Source organism: Oppia nitens, unplaced genomic scaffold (assembly GCF_028296485.1).
Source record: "Oppia nitens isolate AA-2021 unplaced genomic scaffold, nextdenovo-longstitch-racon4-pilon3 scaffold22_pilon_pilon_pilon, whole genome shotgun sequence".
In the NCBI taxonomy this organism is placed as follows: Eukaryota; Metazoa; Arthropoda; class Arachnida; order Sarcoptiformes; family Oppiidae; genus Oppia; species Oppia nitens.
The window spans coordinates 775,001-795,000 of record NW_026533202.1 but is presented as its reverse complement, the minus strand read 5'-3'; the positions used below and the strand labels follow the sequence as shown (position 1 = coordinate 795,000).

At 28.9% G+C, this 20,000-nt stretch overlaps 4 protein-coding genes across 5 annotated transcripts in view; 3 read left to right on the top strand and 1 right to left on the bottom strand.

Moving 5' to 3' along the window:
- The first annotated feature begins 4,142 nt into the window (after positions 1-4,142).
- Positions 4,143-5,610, top strand: LOC128953536 (cell surface glycoprotein 1-like). Its single transcript, XM_054299022.1, has one exon. It carries the CDS (start codon positions 4,366-4,368, stop codon positions 5,416-5,418), a length of 1,053 nt encoding a protein of 350 aa, XP_054154997.1. The 5' UTR covers positions 4,143-4,365; the 3' UTR covers positions 5,419-5,610.
- Positions 5,611-6,394: 784 nt separating this feature from the next.
- On the bottom strand, positions 6,395-9,882 carry LOC128953578 (uncharacterized). The gene is made up of 10 exons (XM_054299069.1): positions 9,586-9,882; positions 9,361-9,507; positions 9,121-9,297; positions 8,895-9,022; positions 8,571-8,769; positions 8,375-8,497; positions 8,028-8,291; positions 7,031-7,589; positions 6,782-6,962; positions 6,395-6,630 (listed from the first exon to the last, which is right to left on the bottom strand). The coding sequence occupies exons 1-10, from the start codon at positions 9,745-9,747 to the stop codon at positions 6,438-6,440; spliced, it is 2,133 nt and encodes a 710-aa protein (XP_054155044.1). The 5' UTR covers positions 9,748-9,882; the 3' UTR covers positions 6,395-6,437.
- A 1,962-nt stretch (positions 9,883-11,844) lies between these two features.
- On the top strand, positions 11,845-15,403 carry LOC128953485 (uncharacterized). Its single transcript, XM_054298966.1, has 10 exons — positions 11,845-11,913; positions 12,011-12,157; positions 12,280-12,456; positions 12,902-13,029; positions 13,161-13,359; positions 13,436-13,558; positions 13,633-13,896; positions 14,271-14,838; positions 14,917-15,100; positions 15,220-15,403. The coding sequence occupies exons 1-10, from the start codon at positions 11,911-11,913 to the stop codon at positions 15,401-15,403; spliced, it is 1,977 nt and encodes a 658-aa protein (XP_054154941.1). The 5' UTR covers positions 11,845-11,910.
- A 2,656-nt stretch (positions 15,404-18,059) lies between these two features.
- Positions 18,060-20,000, top strand: part of LOC128953537 (syntaxin-like) — a 5,982-nt gene continuing 4,041 nt past the window's right edge. For both annotated transcript variants that reach the window (XM_054299024.1, XM_054299023.1), the window contains exons 1-7: positions 18,060-18,536; positions 18,664-18,738; positions 18,852-18,951; positions 19,093-19,167; positions 19,256-19,438; positions 19,543-19,616; positions 19,761-19,898. In XM_054299024.1, the coding sequence (XP_054154999.1) occupies positions 18,504-18,536; positions 18,664-18,738; positions 18,852-18,951; positions 19,093-19,167; positions 19,256-19,438; positions 19,543-19,616; positions 19,761-19,898 (678 nt within the window). In that variant the 5' untranslated portion in view covers positions 18,060-18,503. The remainder of the gene's footprint in view (positions 18,537-18,663; positions 18,739-18,851; positions 18,952-19,092; positions 19,168-19,255; positions 19,439-19,542; positions 19,617-19,760; positions 19,899-20,000) is intronic.

Sequence of the window (20,000 nt, the reverse complement as noted above, 5' to 3'; positions counted from 1 at the left end):
CTCTCTTCAGTTTTATATACATTAACTGTCACACACACACAGGGATAGAGAGAGAGAGAGAGAGAGAGAGAGAGAGAGAGAGAGATTTAGCGCTGAAGTCATCAATTCTTAAATGGTTGGCTGACCCCAATTGAATTACTATTAGGCGATACCCAGTGATGAAACAACAACAACACATACATACATACACACACACACACCAGCACTCGGCACTCAATTTATTACTTGAAACTTCAAATGTTATATAATTTATATACAATACAAATGTTATAATTTATATACAGTATTACGGTATATATGTTATATCCTTATGTTATATGACTGTTTGTGTGTGTGTGTGTGTATGTGTCTTCCCTACCCTTCCCATTCCTACCCCCCATCCATCACCCCTAACCTTAACGATGGGCACCAGTTTTATATATATGTATATAATATATGGTTGTCGTCCTATCGTTAAGCGCTTGTGTGAATCGTTTGTGAAGTGAAACCAATAAATTTTGTCGTTGTTTTTATCGCCCGGTTCTCTCTCTCTCTCTCTCTCTCTTTATCTCTCTCTCTCTCTTTATCTCTCTCTCTCTCTCTCTCTCTCTCTCTCTMTCTCTCTCTCTCTCTCTCTCTCTCTCTCTCTCTTAACTAGCATTTTCATTACCATTTGGGAAATGATTGGCATCTTATTTCTTATTTTTTTTCTGGAGCAATAAAAACCATTTAAAACTTATAGTTAAACTATCTCTCTCTCTCTCTCTCTCTCTCTCTCTCTCTCTCTCTCTCTCTCTCTCTCTCTGGTCATAGACCTAGATCTGCCTAACAATTGTCACCCATAATAATCCACACACACACACACCCACCACACTAATAGACAAACACATGCATACAAGCATACAATCTGTATGGCAAATCACATACTCACTCACTCACTCACTCACTCCCTGTCCTATTAAATTGTTTTTTGTGTGTGTGTTGTATCCGTCCATTAGTTTTACGACTTTTATGGCTGCTTTCAATACAATACTATTTTATATATATATATATATATATTTCACTTTGATTTTCATTTTATATATCATAAAAATGATGATTTATTTTCTCTGTTTTCACTGTTTCACTCAATCTCTCATTTTTCAATTGCAATCCATTTATTATTATATACCAGTACTTAATATATGTTATATAAGTTTATATATAAGTGTCTGTATATATAGCAATTTATTGCTGTATTTTATGTGTGTATGTCACATACACACACACACACATACACACAAATTAATAGCTTTCATAAAATTTTATTATATATATAAAAATTTCTTATATTATAGAAAATAAAATATTGTTATATATATATATATATCTTTTATTTTTTTTTATTTATAAGATTTATTGCTTATTATTTATTTCTATGTGTGTGTGTGTGTGTGTGTGAATGTGTGTGTGTGTGTGTAATATAATGCATATAAGCTATATATATAGTTACAATATATATAGCATTATAACTGCATTAATTTATTTTGTTTTTTTTGTTTTATTTTTTTTTATGTGTTCACAAGTATTAAATGCAATGAGAAAATAATAATTTCTTAAATATACTGTTATATATATATATCGTATATTATAGTATTATCGTATTTTGTATATAATTTATATTAATTTATTATATTTATATTAACAAACTTATATATATAAAGTATATATATAACACAGTGTCTATGACAGTAACCAGTAAATCATAATAAATTGTATTATACCCGCTATATATAATATAAATGTTATGTATGATTAATATAAAATGATTGATTTTATCTTTATCTCTCTCTCTCTCTCTCTCTCTCTCTCTCTCTCTCTCTCTCTCTCTCAGACGATTGTAAATCAAATTTAAATTTAATCATAAATTCACACGATATTATTATCATTATTTTAATACTATATAAATATATAACAAAATAACTATATATATACTGACTAAATATATTTCATTCATATATTTCACAGTTATTTACATTTTATTAATATTAAATACATATATAAAAGGCTTAATTTTTTTTTTGATTATAAATCTTTTAATATAATAATAATAATAATATAGTAATATTTGATTTATATAGCATTTCCTCTCTCTCTCTCTCTCTCTCTCTCTCTCTCTCTCTCTCTCTCTCTCTCTCTCTCTCTAAAAAAATAAAAATAATTCAAATATTCAAATCTTAATAATAACAAATAATCTATGTAATCAATCTTAATAAAAAAAATTAATTATCTATTTATTAAAATTATTGCAAAATAATATTATTTATTTATTTATTAAATTATAAACTTTTAATTAATTATAAACTATTTAATTTTTAATAATTAACTTTCGTTGATATTGTTGCTATACTGTATACAATGTATTACAACACACATACATACAAACACATACATATACACATATATACATACACACACACATACATACATACATACATACACATACATACACATACATACACATACATACACATACATACACATACATACACATACATACACATACATACACATACATACACATACATACATACATACACACTATACCTAACACCATAATAGTTAATAGATAGCCATCTAGTGTTCAAAATAGGTATGTACTAAATGTAAAACAAAAATTTAAAGTTTAAAGTGATCTTAAATATCATCTAGTTAAAATATAATTATTTTTTAAAAATTATTATTATATTGGAGATATCATGGACATAATATAACATTTTTATTAAAAAAAATAAATAAATAAATTACTTTAAAAATTAAAAATAAACTATAAGTTTCGCGAGTAAAATAATTTAAAATTATTAATAATTTATTTTTTTTATTTTTTAATTTTAGATTTTTCTAGAGTTTATGTTATAAATAAAAAAACATAACTTATAAGTGTTTCTAATATATATATATATATATATATATATATATATATATATATCCCATAAGATTTACATTAAATTAAATTTTTGAAAAGTTTTTATTTTAATAATACTAATTAGCATTGACTAGTAAATTGATAACACATTATTATATGATAATGATTTAAACGACACAACATATTTGAAACAAACAAAAATATAATACTAGGGTTCGGGTATTGAGAGGAAAGTTCCCTCCCGTCTAACAAATTTCTACATTAATATAGACGAAATAAATAGATAAATAAAATGATAGGAAAATAAATTTTATATATAATTATAATTATTATTACAATAAATAGAAGATTGAAAACTTTGAATATTTATTTTTTATTTATAAATAATAAATATTTAGTAAAAACTTATATATATATATATACATATGTATAGAAAGTGTGAGAAAAAATAGGATTTTTTGGAAATTAGTGTCTGAACCCTAGTTAATACATGTATGTAACCAAAAAAAAAATTTGAAAAAAAAGATAAATAAATAAAAAATATTTCTCACACTATATGGCAGCCATATTAAGACTTATCGATAATTATAATGGTTTCTACTGTACTATATATTGTACTTTCAATAGAGAGACGAAATCAAATAACAGTCACAAAAAAAAATCAAAAACCTCTCTCTATATCTCAGAGTTTTTTTTTCTCTCTCTCTAACTCTCTCTCTCTCTCTCTCTCTCTCTCTCTCTCTCTCTCTCTCTCTCTCTCTCTAACTCTCTCTCTCTCTCTCTCTCTCTCTCTCTCTCTCTCTCTCTCTCTCTCTCTCTCTCCCTCTCTCTCTCTCTCCCTATAATACAGCCATAAGTTTCCAGTAAATTCCTCCAAATTTGACTCAACAACAACACCAATAAAAAAAAATGTCCCAAATTTTTTCCTAATCGGGAATTCCCGAGTGAATCTAATTTCAATATTAGTTTTTTTTATTGGTATTATATTATATAATTGGAAAATAATATATATATATATATATTTTAACTATTTCTATGAATATTTAGATTAATTTTTTATTTTATTTTTTTTTTAAATAACTAATAAAATGAAATATTAATATATAAATTTTCCTAAAATATTTTTTATTGGGGGGAACTTTACCTCAAAATTTTTTGATTAGCAAAAAAAAAAAGTTACACTAACTCTCCTAATACTGTAATTACAATAATATTAATAATAATAAAAAAAATACATTATTTATTATACAGTAGTTTAAAATTAATATAAAGTATTAATACATTACTATTACTGTACTTACATATAGTAGTTATTATATTATAGCTATTACTGTATTATAGTTAACATTACTATTAGTTTTTCTTTTTTTTGGTCACATTTTTTTTTCGGTCAGTCTATCTATATAACTGTGTGTTTGTCCGCCGCCACCGCCGCCGTAGCCGCCGATATTAATCATAAGCACCCGATATAATAATAATAAATGGTGGACAACAATCCCAACATGTGGAAGCCATTGATGGCCACCAACACGTTTGCTGTCGGCGGCTATGACCTGATTGGCGACGACTACGATGTTTTTGATTTTCCATCCATTTTAGGCTTATCGCCGCCTATAATAGGTTGGCCGCCAACTGATGAAGAGTTTTTGCCGCCGCCAATACAGGTATCAACGCGACCACCGCAACCACCGCCGACGATCCAGACACCGGTGCCGACACCAATGCATATACCGGTGCCGACACCGATGGATAGACCGATGGATAGACCGATGGATAGACCGATGGATAGACCGATGGATAGACCGATGGATAGACCGATGGATAGACCGATGGAGACATCGGTGCCGACACCGATGGATAGACCGATGGAGACATCGGTGCCGACACCGGAACCGACACCGGATCCGACACCGATTGATATACTACTGGATCAACTGATGAAATCGCCGAATCAGAAACTGATGGACACATTGATGATGCAGACAACGATTCCCACACCAATTCAGACACCAATACAGCCACAAATACAGCCGAAACCTGTACTAGAAATTCCGCTACAAATTCAGATACCGATATTACCGATGCCGACTCCGAAACCACCATTAGTTCAGTTACCGATAGTTACTGATGAACTACAAACAACAACAGCAACAGGAGCTACTCGACCAGCTTGTGTGAAGAATGCCGAAGAGGCCGGCCGATTGATCGACGAAATGTTGGACTCGATGACCGACAACTGTCGTACAACAACAACAACTGGACGTAAACGTCGTGCCAGAGGCCAGTTGGCTGGACTGTCGTACTCGGAACGTATGGACATCAAACGTCAACGTAATCGGGATGCGGCCAAAAAGTGTCGCCAGAAAAAGTTGAACCGAATACTGGATCTGGAACAGGAGTGTCGGGAATTGTCGGCCGAAAACGAACAGTTGACCGAAACTGTCGAAGAAAAACGTGTCCGACTCTATCAGTTCAAGTTCGGTCTGTTTACCCATCGGTACGAAAATTGTTATTTAGCACCCATTAGAAAGTGATTTGATTTGATTTGATTGATATCTTCAGATATATCACTACAATAGCTGATCCATCCATCAATATATCCATTGATTTAATTTAAATTAAATTAATCAGAAATTTTTCAATAGTTTTTGTGAAAACAAAAAAAAATAATTATTTTCTCTCTAATATATTAACTCTACTTTAATTGACTTATTTTTGTTTGTTTATGTTTTACTTACCGATAATAGTATTATCTATTAGTTAACTATAATTTAATTATTATTATTATTATTATTTACAACAAGTTTTTTTTGAGGTATTTTTTTTTTGTTTGTTTGTTTAAAATGTAATGAAATGCAACACAAAAAAATGTTTGTCAAAACTTTATATTTAAAAAATAATTAACTTATTTTTCTAATTAATATAACTATAACTTAATTATTATTATTATTTACATTAAGATTTATATGTTTAACAGATTATTATTTTTTCTAATTATAATTATTATTATTATTGTAAACAGTTTATTGATATATAAATTATTATATTTTTTTTAAATATGTTTATTAAGAAAAATTATCAATTTTTTTGCAAAATTATTAAATAGTTTTTTTTGTTTGTTATTGTCTACAAAACACTAAAACTAATGTCTAATTAAAAAAAAAATTATTGCAAATTTTATGTAATCTTTATTAGTATTATTATTGTTATTGACATTAATTGATTATTAAGATTATTTATTATATATTTTTTGTTGTTGTTATTAATCAGTTATTTAAAAAAAATTAACTGTGAATTATATATAATTTACTATTATATTATTAAATTATTAATTTCTAAATATATATTTATATATATATATATATATAGTTTACTATTGTTATGATTACTACAATAATTTAAAAATTAATATTTCATTGAAACTTATATATTATACTATTTGTTACTTAAATATTAATTAAATAATTTTGTTGAAAAAGTATTATTTAAAAAAACTTTTTATTTGTTATGTATTTATCAATTTTTGTATTTAATATTATTTTTAATTTTTTCTTCAATAATATTTGTTAGACTGGACTTGAAATGTTTGGGTAATGGCCTCGAAGGGTGTGATATGTCCCAGAATGCTCTTATGATCGCCGAAATACATGATCCGATATTTGCCATTAGGTGTACCCACAGGTATGTCCCAAATAATATCCGATTCACTGTTACCTAAAACAGCGTTAGTCCGACGCCATACAAATCTATACAACAACAACAAAAATTAAGTATTTATTGAATTGTTTTTTTTTGTTGTAAATTAGTTTATATATTGTGTATATAACAGAATATTCTCGAAAAATCTAATCAATATATAAGTTATAATATTATTATTATTAATAATTGTTTTAGTACTTTGTCTCCCAATTGGCATCCGTGGCAATCACTTCCCATTGATTAGTATTTTGATTAAGCCGTTCAACTGTCAGATAAGTTGACTCTAGTTTAAGATTATTTCGTGGATGTGCCCCAACAAACGTCACCTTAACCTGACTGCCCGTATGATATGTGCTCTGGGGCTGTACGAGTACATCACCTAATAATTTCGGTAAACAAAAAAATTCAGATCAAAACTAATAGATATCTTATATAAAAATTTATTACCAAATTTATGGCCAGCCTTGGCCGCGTCCAATACAACACCCGGTTTCAATGTTATCTCTTTGGACAACAAGTTGGGCATTTCGGGTCCCGGCGCTACACGAGTCTGTTTGGCCATATTGGTGGCCAGTGTTACGTACTGTTGAATGTATGCCTGGAGAGTATGCGGTCCATACATAGTGGATCCGCCTTCGTATCGTTGGATCTGATATTCCTCATAAGTGGCCACATAGTTGCTGTACGAGTTGGCCAGACCGGCAATGGTCACCTGAACTTGTTGACCATTCGAAGCGAATGTTTTCTGTACGGCTGCTCTCAGTCGCCGACCGGACATTGTTGTGAATTCGCCGGGAACGGCAGCAATGACCACATCGCCGATTCGTAGCAATTGTGTTGGCTCTATATCGGGTGTCCAATCAAACGGAAACTTCATTTCGCCGACATCCAAGAGTATGGCTTTAGGACTCTGGCAGTCGACCTGTTCTTTCGACGGATCTTTGATCAGATCTCTGACAAAGTCCCAGAGTTTTGGTTCTTCGCCTTTATGTGTTCCCTGATGGAACTGTATACAGGTAGGGGTAGGTATAGATGTAGGTTTAAATGTAGGTATAGTTGAGGGGTAGGTATAGATGTAGGTATAGTTGAGGGGTAGGTATAAATGTAGGCATAAATGTACGTATAGTTAGGGGTAGGTATAGATGTAAGTATAGATGTAAGTATAGATGTAGGTTTAGATGTAGGTATAGTTGAGGGGTAGGTATAAATGTAGATATAAATGTAGGCATAAATGTACGTATAGTTATGGGTATGTATAGATGTAGTGTAGGTATAAATGTAGGTATAGATGTAGGTATAGTTGCGGGGTATGTATAGATGTAGGTATAGTTGAGGGGTATGTATAGATGTAGGCATCGTTGAGGGGTAGATATAAATGTAGTCATAGATGTAGGTATAGTTTAAATACAATCAAAATTAATAATTTATTCAAAAAAATACATACAAACTTAGCTCCCTCTCCATCGGTAGTTCCGGCAGCAAACGAATAGCCCAGCGCTGGCTTACATGTCTTAATCGTCATATTTGTCCCCAAATTTACCGTATAGTTAGACATATTAACCGTTTGATAGATATACTGGACACTACCTTTCAGCTTATGTTCCGTACTATTGAACAGTTCCTTAGCTTTCAGGTACTGTTTGTTGGCTATTATGGATGTGCTCTCAAACATGTCTTTTCCCGGACCAAAGGCAACACATTTTTCATTCTGTTAGTTAAAAAAAAATCAATTAAATTATTAATAAAAATTAATTATAGTAAATAAAAAAATATATATACAAGTTAACATACCTTTCCATTACAGGTACTATTAGTGTAATCGCAGGGTAGGCCAGTGTCAATACAACGGGGACCGGCAGTATTGGGCGAGGAGTCACCTTCGTTTGCTTGCGAAAAGATGGCCACAAATGGTCCCTTAAATTGATATAATATATTGATATAATAGTTTAACCGATAATATATATATATATATATATATAAGCTATACCTTTCCCGGCAAATGTCCCGGATTATAGTCGGCCTCAAACAATAGGGAAGCGTAGCCTTTATTATCGCTACTAATCAAATGGTTAGTATTGTTCATTGAGACGCAGTGGACGGCGTGCCAATTGATTAGTGCCAATGGCTTACCATTCAAATCGGTAAACTTCATACTATTCATTGTCTTATCCGTATTGTATTTGTATCTATTAATTAAAAGTAAATCAATAATTAATTAATTAGAAAAAAATATATTTATATATTTTTTAAAATCAAAATATTTCTATGATAATCAATTGGGGTGGGGCAAGTGGGGGGGGGGTCTACTAACTGATCCCGTTCCTCTTTGGGATTGTTATCATAACTGGCCGGACTTCTATTGATACTCGAGTCGGTCAGTTCACCGGAGTTCCAGTAGATATAACCGGGTTTTAGATTATTATGTGCCATATCTATACTCTAAAGCAAATATTTTTTAATAATAAAAATTTATTATTTTAACCGATTATTTATTTATTTTTTCAAATTTTTTTTTTAAAAAAATAGTTAATACATACCTTAACCACTCCGTCAACAATTGCCCGAAAACTATCCGAAATGAAACCTTCGGCGGTAAATATGTATAATAAATATTGAAAGAAACCTCCCGGTCCTGAATGGGTATGTATAGCAGTGATCAGTACATTGTCGTGTCGATACAAATCACCATATTTTGCTTTTAACTCTTCAATAACCTATCAATCAATATATATATATATTGTTTTAATATTAAAAATTTAATAAATTAAATAAATTACTTGTATTTTGACAATCTGTGCGATACCCTGTAGATCGCAATTAATATAAACAATACGATTGCCTGTATTGTCGACCACAATGACTGTCCGACTGAATAGCCGTAAATGTATACCACTAGTGTCCTGACCTACCACTGCGTAACCCATCTATTGATATATATATATATATATATAATTTAAATAATAATTAAATTAAATTAAATAAATAATATTTTTCACACTTACCATATTTATTTCGGCTGCCGGCCCGGTAACATCGGCAATACCCGTACCAATTTGATACTGGTCATCATCAGCAGCATCATTAGCTACAGGTGCCGTATATATGCCATTTAGTAGGGTATAAATCATAAAAAACAATATAAAAATTTGGCTTAAAATTTTCATATTGATTGTTTGCTTGTTTTGATTGACTAAATAAATGCTAAATAATTTATATATTAGTTAAAATTAATTTATTAAAATTATACTACAGTAATGTATAAACTGTTACTGTAATAGCAATCAATAGCAATGTTTATGTGAAATAAAATGAATGTTTTTAAAAAAACATTTATATATATCAGAAAATAATTTTTTTTATGATTAATTTATATCTTATTTATTTCATAGAGATATTTAATAACATTTTTTTTTTGTTGCACTTATCTATCGATAATATATATTAAATGTCATTTATTATTACATAATAATAGATATTTTTATTAAATTACTAGTTATTTATTGTATTTTAATATATCTATATCTATATCCCCTTTTTAACTATAAGTTTATATTATAAACAATAAGGTTTTGAAAATCAATATTGATTTTTATTATTTTAGACGATATATTAATCAATAATTATATTATTACTTATTATAATTATTATTTGATTCCCGGATATTATATAATATTTTATTTACTATTATTATTACTCTATAGTACGATATATACTGTATATATATATATATATAATTTATAAATTATTATGTACCTAGTTAATTTAATTATTTAAATTATATAAATAAATTTTTTAAATTTAAAAAATTATTTAATTAAATATGTATTGATTTGTACTATTATAGTTATTTATTAATTAATTGAACTTGGGCAATTACAATAAATTGAACTTTGTACATTAAGTACATTACATTGATAATAATAATAAAAATAATAGCTATTATAATAAATTGTTCTAGAAACTATTTTTTTAGTACACATATTGTATTAATAGACACAAAATTATCTTAAATAATACAATTTAACAAAATAAAACAATAATAATAAACTAAATTTTGTAAAATAATTTATTAGAAATTAATTAATTTTTTTAAAAATAATTATTTAAGCATCTTGTAATATTAGCAAAATATTAATTGAAATTAATTGTTTAAATTATTGTATGTATTACATAATAGTATTTAGATTTTATTATTAATAACTTAACTTTTATACATTTATAATTGCATTATTATTGTTAATGATAAAATTAATTATTTAAAAAAAAAATTATAGTTAAACAAATTATTTAATTAATCAAAAAAAATAATATATCAATTAAAAATTTATATGTAATATTATTAAAGTGCTATTTCGATAGATGTATTAATTGTATTTAAAAATTTTATTTTTATAATAAAACAGGTTATACTACTACTACTACTACTAGTTAGCTAAAAAAAAAATTATTTATATGTTTAATATATGTTTTATTATTATTATTATTATTTTTATTAAATATTATCAAACAGTTATAAATCCTATACAAACAAAATAATTCAAAAATTACATCATGTATTCATATTATAACATTGTGTATATTTTTTTTTGTTTTATAATGTTTATAATACTGTATCATTAATTAAATACAAGTACATCCAAATAAATTTAGACATTTTAGAAAAAACAATTAATTTTTTTATGTAAAGTACAAAAAACGTATATATAAAATATATAATTGTAAAAATTCAAACAAATAAAATAACTAATATTATAGCTACTTTAAAATTTTATAATTGATTGTAATAATTACGTATGTTATTAGTGACTTTTAAAAATTAATTATAGTTATTATTAATATTATAAAACAATAGTGTATTTTTTTAATAATAAAATATTTAATGTAATATAATATAATATTATAGTAATAAATTAAATACCTTAATAAATCTCTTATAAAATATATATATATATACATTAGTCATTATAATTAATAGCTTAATGTACAATCATTTATTTAAACACACATATATATTATATAAACATATTAAACAAATGTTTTTTTTTAAAATTTTATTAATTAAGTGATTTTTAACTAATATAAAATAAATTTATTTTTTAGTATACAATATGTGAATAGTTAGCTAATTTGATTTAAACTGATAAAAATAGTAGTTTAGAGGGAAAAAAATGAAAATTTTAAACCAGATTTTTTTATTAGTATTTATATGCTATACTAAACTAAACGGTAGTATAAATACGGCACCGGTAGCCGATAATGATGATGATGACCAGTATCAAATTGGTACCGGTATTGCCGATATTACCGGGCCGGCAGCCGAAATAAATATGGTAAGCAATTATTATTATTATTTATTTTTAAAAAAATTAAAATATACAGTATATATATATAATTATTTATTTTTTTCAAAAATATTATCACTATTAGATGGGTTACGGTATGTTAGGTCAGGACACTAATGGCATACATTTGCGACTATACAGTCGGACAGTGATTATGGTCGACAATAAGGGTAATCGTTTTATGTATATTAGCTGCGATATACAGGGTGTCGCAGATATTGTCAAAATAAAAGTAAATGTTTTATTTTTTTTTAATAAATTAAATTTAAAAAAAAAACAGTAAACTTATTAAAACAAAAAATTTTTGCAAACAATAATTAAATTGTTTATATATATATATATATAATGTTTTAGGTAATTATGGCGTTGAAAGCAAAATATGGCGATTTGTATGGACACGACAATGTACTGATCAGTGCCATACATACCCATTCAGGACCGGGTGGTTACTATCAGTATTTATTGTATATATTTACTGCCGGCGGTTTTATTAACGATAGTTTCGATGCTATTGCCAATGGTGTGGTTAAGGTATTATTATTATTGAGAGAAAAAAATTACAGTAAAATTTATGAGATTATAATTACCGTCCGTACGCGCATATAGACCCCCCCTAAGGCATTCAGGGGGTATTATGTAAAACTATGGGGCTATATGTGAGTTACAGTGAACTACATATCAAAAGTTTTGATTTAATTAATTCACAAATAGACACACTATTGAAGTTTTTGAATGTCTAAAATTAACACTATGTTGAACCATCCCCCTATCGTTTCCTACCCCCACGACTACTTCACATATAGCCACAGTAGGGGGGAGTATATGTGAGTTACAGCCCCCATACTAAAAGTTGATTTTTATTTCTTTAAAAACCTGCTAGTGGGGGGGCTATATGCGCGTACATACGGTAATTATAAAATAAAAGACTATATATATTATTAAATTAATAATTATTTTAAAAATTATTGTTGTTTAGAGTATAGATATGGCACATAATAGCCTACAAACCGGTTATATCTACTGGAACTCCGGTGAACTGATCGACTCGAGTATCAATAGAAGTCCGGCCAGTTATGATAACAATCCCAAAGAGGAACGGGATCAGTTAGTACTCAACCACCCACCCCCACCCCCAATTGATTATCATAGAAATGTTTTGTTTTTTTTATTTAAATATATAAATATATTTATTTTCTAATTAATTAATTATTTTGATTTTTACTGTTAATTAATAGATACAAATACAATACGGATAAGACAATGAATAGTATGAAGTTTACCGATTTGAATGGCAGGCCATTGGCACTAATCAATTGGCACGCCGTACACGGCGTCTCAATGAACAATACTAATCATTTGATTAGTAGCGATAATAAAGGCTACGCTTCCCTATTGTTTGAGGCCGACTATAATCCGGGAAATTTGCCGGGAAAGGTATGTTTTTTTTTGTTTTTAATTTTATAATTTTATACTAGTATATAATGAACTAATAGTTAGTATATAATTTAAGGGACCATTTGTGGCCATATTTTCCCAATCAAATGAAGGCGACTCCTCGCCCAATACTGCCGGTCCCCGATGTATCGACACTGGCCTACCGTTCGATTACATTACAAGCACATGTAATGGACAGGTATTTGTAAATTTATTAAATTTTTATTTATTTAAAATCTCATTAATTTTCTGGTTTTTTTTTAACTTAAACAGAATGATAAATGTATTGCCTTTGGTCCGGGAAAAGACATGTTTGACAGCACATCCATAATAGCCAACAAACAGTACCAGAAAGCTAAGGAACTGTTCGCTAGCAATGACCATAAACTTCGAGGAAGTATTCAGTATATCTATCAAACGGTTAATATGTCAGACTATACGGTAAATTTGGCGACAAATACGTCCGTTAAGACATGCAAACCAGCACTGGGCTACTCGTTTGGCGCCGGGACTACTGATGGCGAAGGATTTACGGCTGTAAGTCTATCTATTTATATAAGTAATTGAATTGAAAAATTGTTATCAATTGTATTTACACACTATATTCACACTATATTACATATATATAAACACACATACATGTATACACACAAACACATACATACATATGCACACACACATACATGTATACACACAAACACATACATACACATACACACACACATACATGTATACACACAAACACATACATACACATACACATACACATACACATACACATACACATACACATACACATACACATACACATACACATACACATACACATACACATACACATACACATACACATACACATACACATACACATACACATACACATACACATACACATACACACCACCTACCAGTTCACACAGGGAACAGTTAAAGGCCAGGAACCAGTTTTATGGAATTTAGTGAGAGATTTGATCGGAAAGCCATCCAATGAACAGATCGATTGCCAGAAACCGAAAGCCGTACTGTTGAGTATCGGCGAAATGAAATTTCCGTACGACTGGTCGCCCGATATATTGCCCACACAATTGATACGAATCGGTAACGATGTAGTCATAGCTGCCATTCCCGGCGAGCTAACAACAATGGCTGGTCGACGGCTGCGTACAGCCATCGAAAACGTATTCGCCGCTAATGGCCAACAACAGCAAGTTCGGGTAACCATTGCCGGTCTGGCCAACTCGTACAGTAACTATGTGACCACTTCAGAGGAATATCAGATTCAACGATACGAAGGCGGATCCACTATGTATGGACCGCATACTCTCCAGGCATACATTCAACAGTACGTAACACTGGCCACCAATATGGTCAAACAGACCGGACTAGCACCGGGACCTGAAATGCCTAACTTGTTGTCCAAACAGATAACAGCCAACGTTGGTGTGATTTTTGATGCGCCTAAACTTTTCAATAAATTTGGTAATTATTTTTTAGTTTTTAGTTTACAGTATATTATTATATACTGTATATATAATTTGTTTATATATATATTATTAGGTGATGTACTCGTACAGCCCCAGAGCACATACCGTACGGGCAGTCAGGTTAAGGTGACGTTTGTTGGGGCACATCCACGAAATAATCTTAAACTAGAGTCAACTTACCTGACAGTTGAACGGTTTAAACAAAATACCGATAATCAATGGCAAGTGATTGCCACGGATGCCAATTGGGAAACAAAGTACTAAACAATTATTATTATTATTATTTTATATTGTATATATATATAGCACCAGAATATTCTGTTATATAAATAAAATCATAATAATTAATATACATATAATTAATATGTGTCTATAGATTTATGTGGCGCCGGACTAACGTACTGTTGGGTAACAGTGAAGTGGATATCATTTGGGACATACCTGTGGGTACACCTAACGGTAATTATCGGATCGTCTATTTCGGTGACTACAAGAATATTATCGGAAAAATTACGCCTTTCCATGCCATCAGTCAAACATTTCAAGTGATGAACGGTTAATCAACAATAAATTATTATTAATTTATAATATAATATATATATATTTTTAACATAACATAAGTTAAAAGTTAGAAATTATGTAAATTATAATATTATGTAATTTAATTAATAATAAATTAATAAATGCTAAAAAAAATAATAATAATTTACTTAAATAATGTAGAGTACATGTATAAGCTATAGCCTATAGCTTATTAATATAAATATTTAAATATAGATTTTTAATAAGTTAGTATAATTTAATATAAAATTAAATCATAATTTTTTAATGTAAAATAAGTGTTAAACTAATTACCAGTAATTTATTATTGAATTTATTAATATTTACAGCAAAAATATACTATGATATATAAAGAAAAAATTTATATATATACTGTATAAGTAAATACATATAATTAATAAATAGTTTTATTTTTTTTACTTTTGTATTAATAATAAATTTAAAAATTTATTAATAATTATATAATATATGAATTATCTTATAGATTATGCGTTATAAAATATATGTTTATATTAATAAATATCAAATGTAATAGATAATTAAAAAATATAATAATAAAATACATTTAAATATTAATAGAAATTAACTATAAATAATTAATTAAGATAAATTTCATACTATATACTTATTATATTTCATATTTAATATAATATTATAATATTATTGAATTATAAAAATTACAGTTTAATACATATTTTTTTAAATAACTTTTAAAATAATCTTGTATATTATAAGCCAATATTAATAATTATTTTTACATCAAAAAAAAAACAAATTAAATAATTAAAATTTTTAATCAATAAGTTATTATTATTACTATTAAGTTGATTACAGTATATTTTATAATTGATATTATAATAAGTATAATAAATTAAGTGTATATTTAATTTTATTACTAAAACATATGTATAAATTGTGTTTTTTTGTTGTTGACAATACTAGCAAACTTATTTTATTTAAAAAAAATATTAATAATAAAATTGAATTTTTAATTATCATGCTTATAAAAAAATACATTTAAATATTATTTCGGATAAATTGAAATAAACTTTCTAAAAAATTATCATGCTTATATATAATTAAACAAATTATGTAAAAATAATATAAAAAATAAACATTATGCAATAATAATTTTTTCAAAATAATTATTATTAATTAATATTCAATAATTAAAACAACAAACAAAATTAATACAACTAATTTAAATTGATTAATTGACATTGGTAACCCATAGAAATGTTTATACAGTAAATAAATATATATAATAAACAAAAATAATAGATTAATAAGAATACATTGTAACACTGTTTGTGAATGGCTCTAATTTAGTGTAAGAATAATTTCCAATAAAAATAAATGATTCTATTATACAGTATAACACACACACACACACACACACACACACACACACACACACACACACACACACACACACWCACACATACATACACACACATACATACATACACACACATACATACACACACATAGACACACACATACACATAGACACACACACACATACATACATACATACATACACACACACACACACACATACATAAATACATACATACATACATACATACATACATACATACATACATACACACACACACACACACATACACATACATACATACATACACACACACATACACACATACATACAATAAAGTGTGACCAAATATAATAGTCTAAAAATCTAACCTGGACAATATTTCCTAATATTTTTTAAATAATAAAACTTAATTTTTTATTAAAAAATAAATAAATCTATTTAAACTGTTATCATTTAATACATTTTGCAATATTAATAATTATAATAATAAAATAAAATTTATTTAATCTTAGATTATTTTTGTTGTCATTGTTGTATAATATTAACTTATAATATAAATAATTTATGAAACAACAATTTCAATCAATATGTATATCAATTTTAATAAAAACAATATATATAAATTATATATATATAGCTTATAAAAACTTAATCTAGTTAATTAGTTTTGATATTGTTGTTAATAGGTCTATTAAAATGTCAACAAAAAATATTTTCTGCTTTATAGTTTTTTTTTATAAAATTTTATAAAAATAACTATCATAAATAATTAAAATTATAAAAATGTATACACTTGGGTTTTGGCCATCCTAGACTGTATACAGTGTGTATGTATGTATGTATGTGTGTGTATGTATGTATGTGTGTATTTATGTATGTGTGTGTATGTCTGTGTGTGTGCGCGTGTGTATGTGTATGTATGTGTGTGTGTGCGCGCGTGTGTATGTATGTATGTATGTGTATGTATGTATGTGTATGTATGTATGTGTGTGTGTATGTATGTGTATGTATGTATGTGTATGTATGTATGTATGTGTATGTATGTATGTGTATGTATGTATGTGTGTGTGTATGTATGTGTATGTATGTATGTGTGTGTGTATGTATGTGTGTGTATGTATGTGTGTGTATGTATGTGTGTATGTATGTATGTGTGAGTTGAATGCCAGCAGTACTGTACTACTATAACTGTGACGCCAATGACTTGAAATAACTAAACTACAGTACTATTGACTAATAATAATAATAATAATAATAATAATACATTACATTACAGTACTGTATATTCAATCAGTACTAAACAGTATAGCGCCAGTAGTAGTGATGTTATAGCACTAGTAGTAATAGTAGTCACGTGACCCTAACATTGACTGTACTCCACCTTTTGAGAGCACAGACACTGTACTGAATGTATGTATTCATTGAATGAATGACTGACTGACTGATTGTCGGGAGAGAGAGACGACAACAACAACAACAGAGACCATCACAGAGACCACAACAAGACTACTAGTGTCTGTCTGTCTGTGATTGTGGATGTGATTTGGCTATTGATAACCATCACCGACAACAACAACGACGACGAAGACCATCATCACCACCACTACCACTATCGACATCATTATCATCGACACTATACACACCACAAGAAAGATTGTGTATTCACCGCCACCACCGACGCCGACGCCGCCATCAACAACACCACCATCACTGAGGAGGAGGAGGTGTAGGACGACGACGACGACGACGAGGAGGACATGACTAAAGACAGATTAGCAGCGCTTAAAGCCGTTAGTATTTGTTTTGGTTGGCTATACATAGCCGATAGCCACTGGATCTGCTGATGGATGAGATCATGTTTTACCACCTAATGCGGGATCTAATGTCTTATTTTTTTTTTAATTACTCCTCTGTTAGGCCCAAACAGACGACGACGATGTGGCCGTCGGTGTGGACGAAAGGGGCGGTTATATGGAAGAGTTCTTCCAGGAGGTGAGTGTTTGTTTGGTTTGATTCACACAATTCAATAGACATCCCGACACTAATTAATTGGGTTATGTTTTCATTTTCATCTATTATCTCTGCCACACACACACACATCACAGGTGGAACAGATTCGCGATAACATCGAGAAGATGCAGACCAGTGTCGAGGAGGTGAAGAAAATTCATTCGGCAATATTGAGTGCACCGCAAACTGACGATAGTATGTGTTTTGTTTGTTTGTTTGTTTGGCCGCCGAAATATTATCGGCTATTAATATATCGATAGATTTAAGAAAAAAAGTGTCCGTTTTTTTTTGTAACTCAATAACCCGTTATTTGTGTCCATTTGTTGATGTAAACAGAAGTCAAACAACAATTGGATGATCTGATGGCCGAAATCAAGAGGACAGCCAACAGAGTACGGGGAAAATTAAAAGGTCTGTACTTTTTTGTTGTTGTCTTTGTTTGATCTACTAATTGGTTCTCTCTCTCTCTTTTTGTGTCCATTATTATCCATCCCATCAGTAATGGAGCAAAATATAGAACAATTAGAACAGACATCAATGATGAGCGCCGACTTCAGAATCCGGAAGACTCAGCACTCGATGTTATCGCAAAAGTTTGTCGAAGTTATGACCGATTATAATAAGACACAAACCGATTATCGGGACCGATGTAAAGCTAGAATACAGAGACAGTTAGAAATAAGTGAGTAGTCGGTAGTGGTAGTGGTGCTGATGATGGTAGTGATTGTATGTCGTATTTATAATAACCACTAATTATCTCTTATTATTATTATTTGAACGGAACAGCCGGTCGATCGACCACCAATGATGAACTCGAGGAGATGATCGAAAGCGGAAATCCCGCTATTTTTACACAAGGAGTAAGTGATGTTTGTTTTGTGGACATCCATTTCCGTCCTGTCCTTTCCCACCCCTATCTGTTGATTACCTGTTTTTCTAATACTACGGTTAATCTAATCTAATTGTTTTTTTTGTTTGTTTGCCCCCCCTCACCCATCATAAAGATTATGACCGACACTCAACAGGCCAAACAAACGCTGGCCGATATCGAGGCCCGACACGCGGACATTATTAAATTGGAAAGCAGTATACGGGAACTGCACGACATGTTCATGGATATGGCTATGCTTGTCGAAAGTCAGGTACCGTAATAATAATAATTTTTTACACAGCTATACACACACACACACATATATACATACACTAACTTAAAAAAAAACTACATGTGCTATGAATTTTTGTTG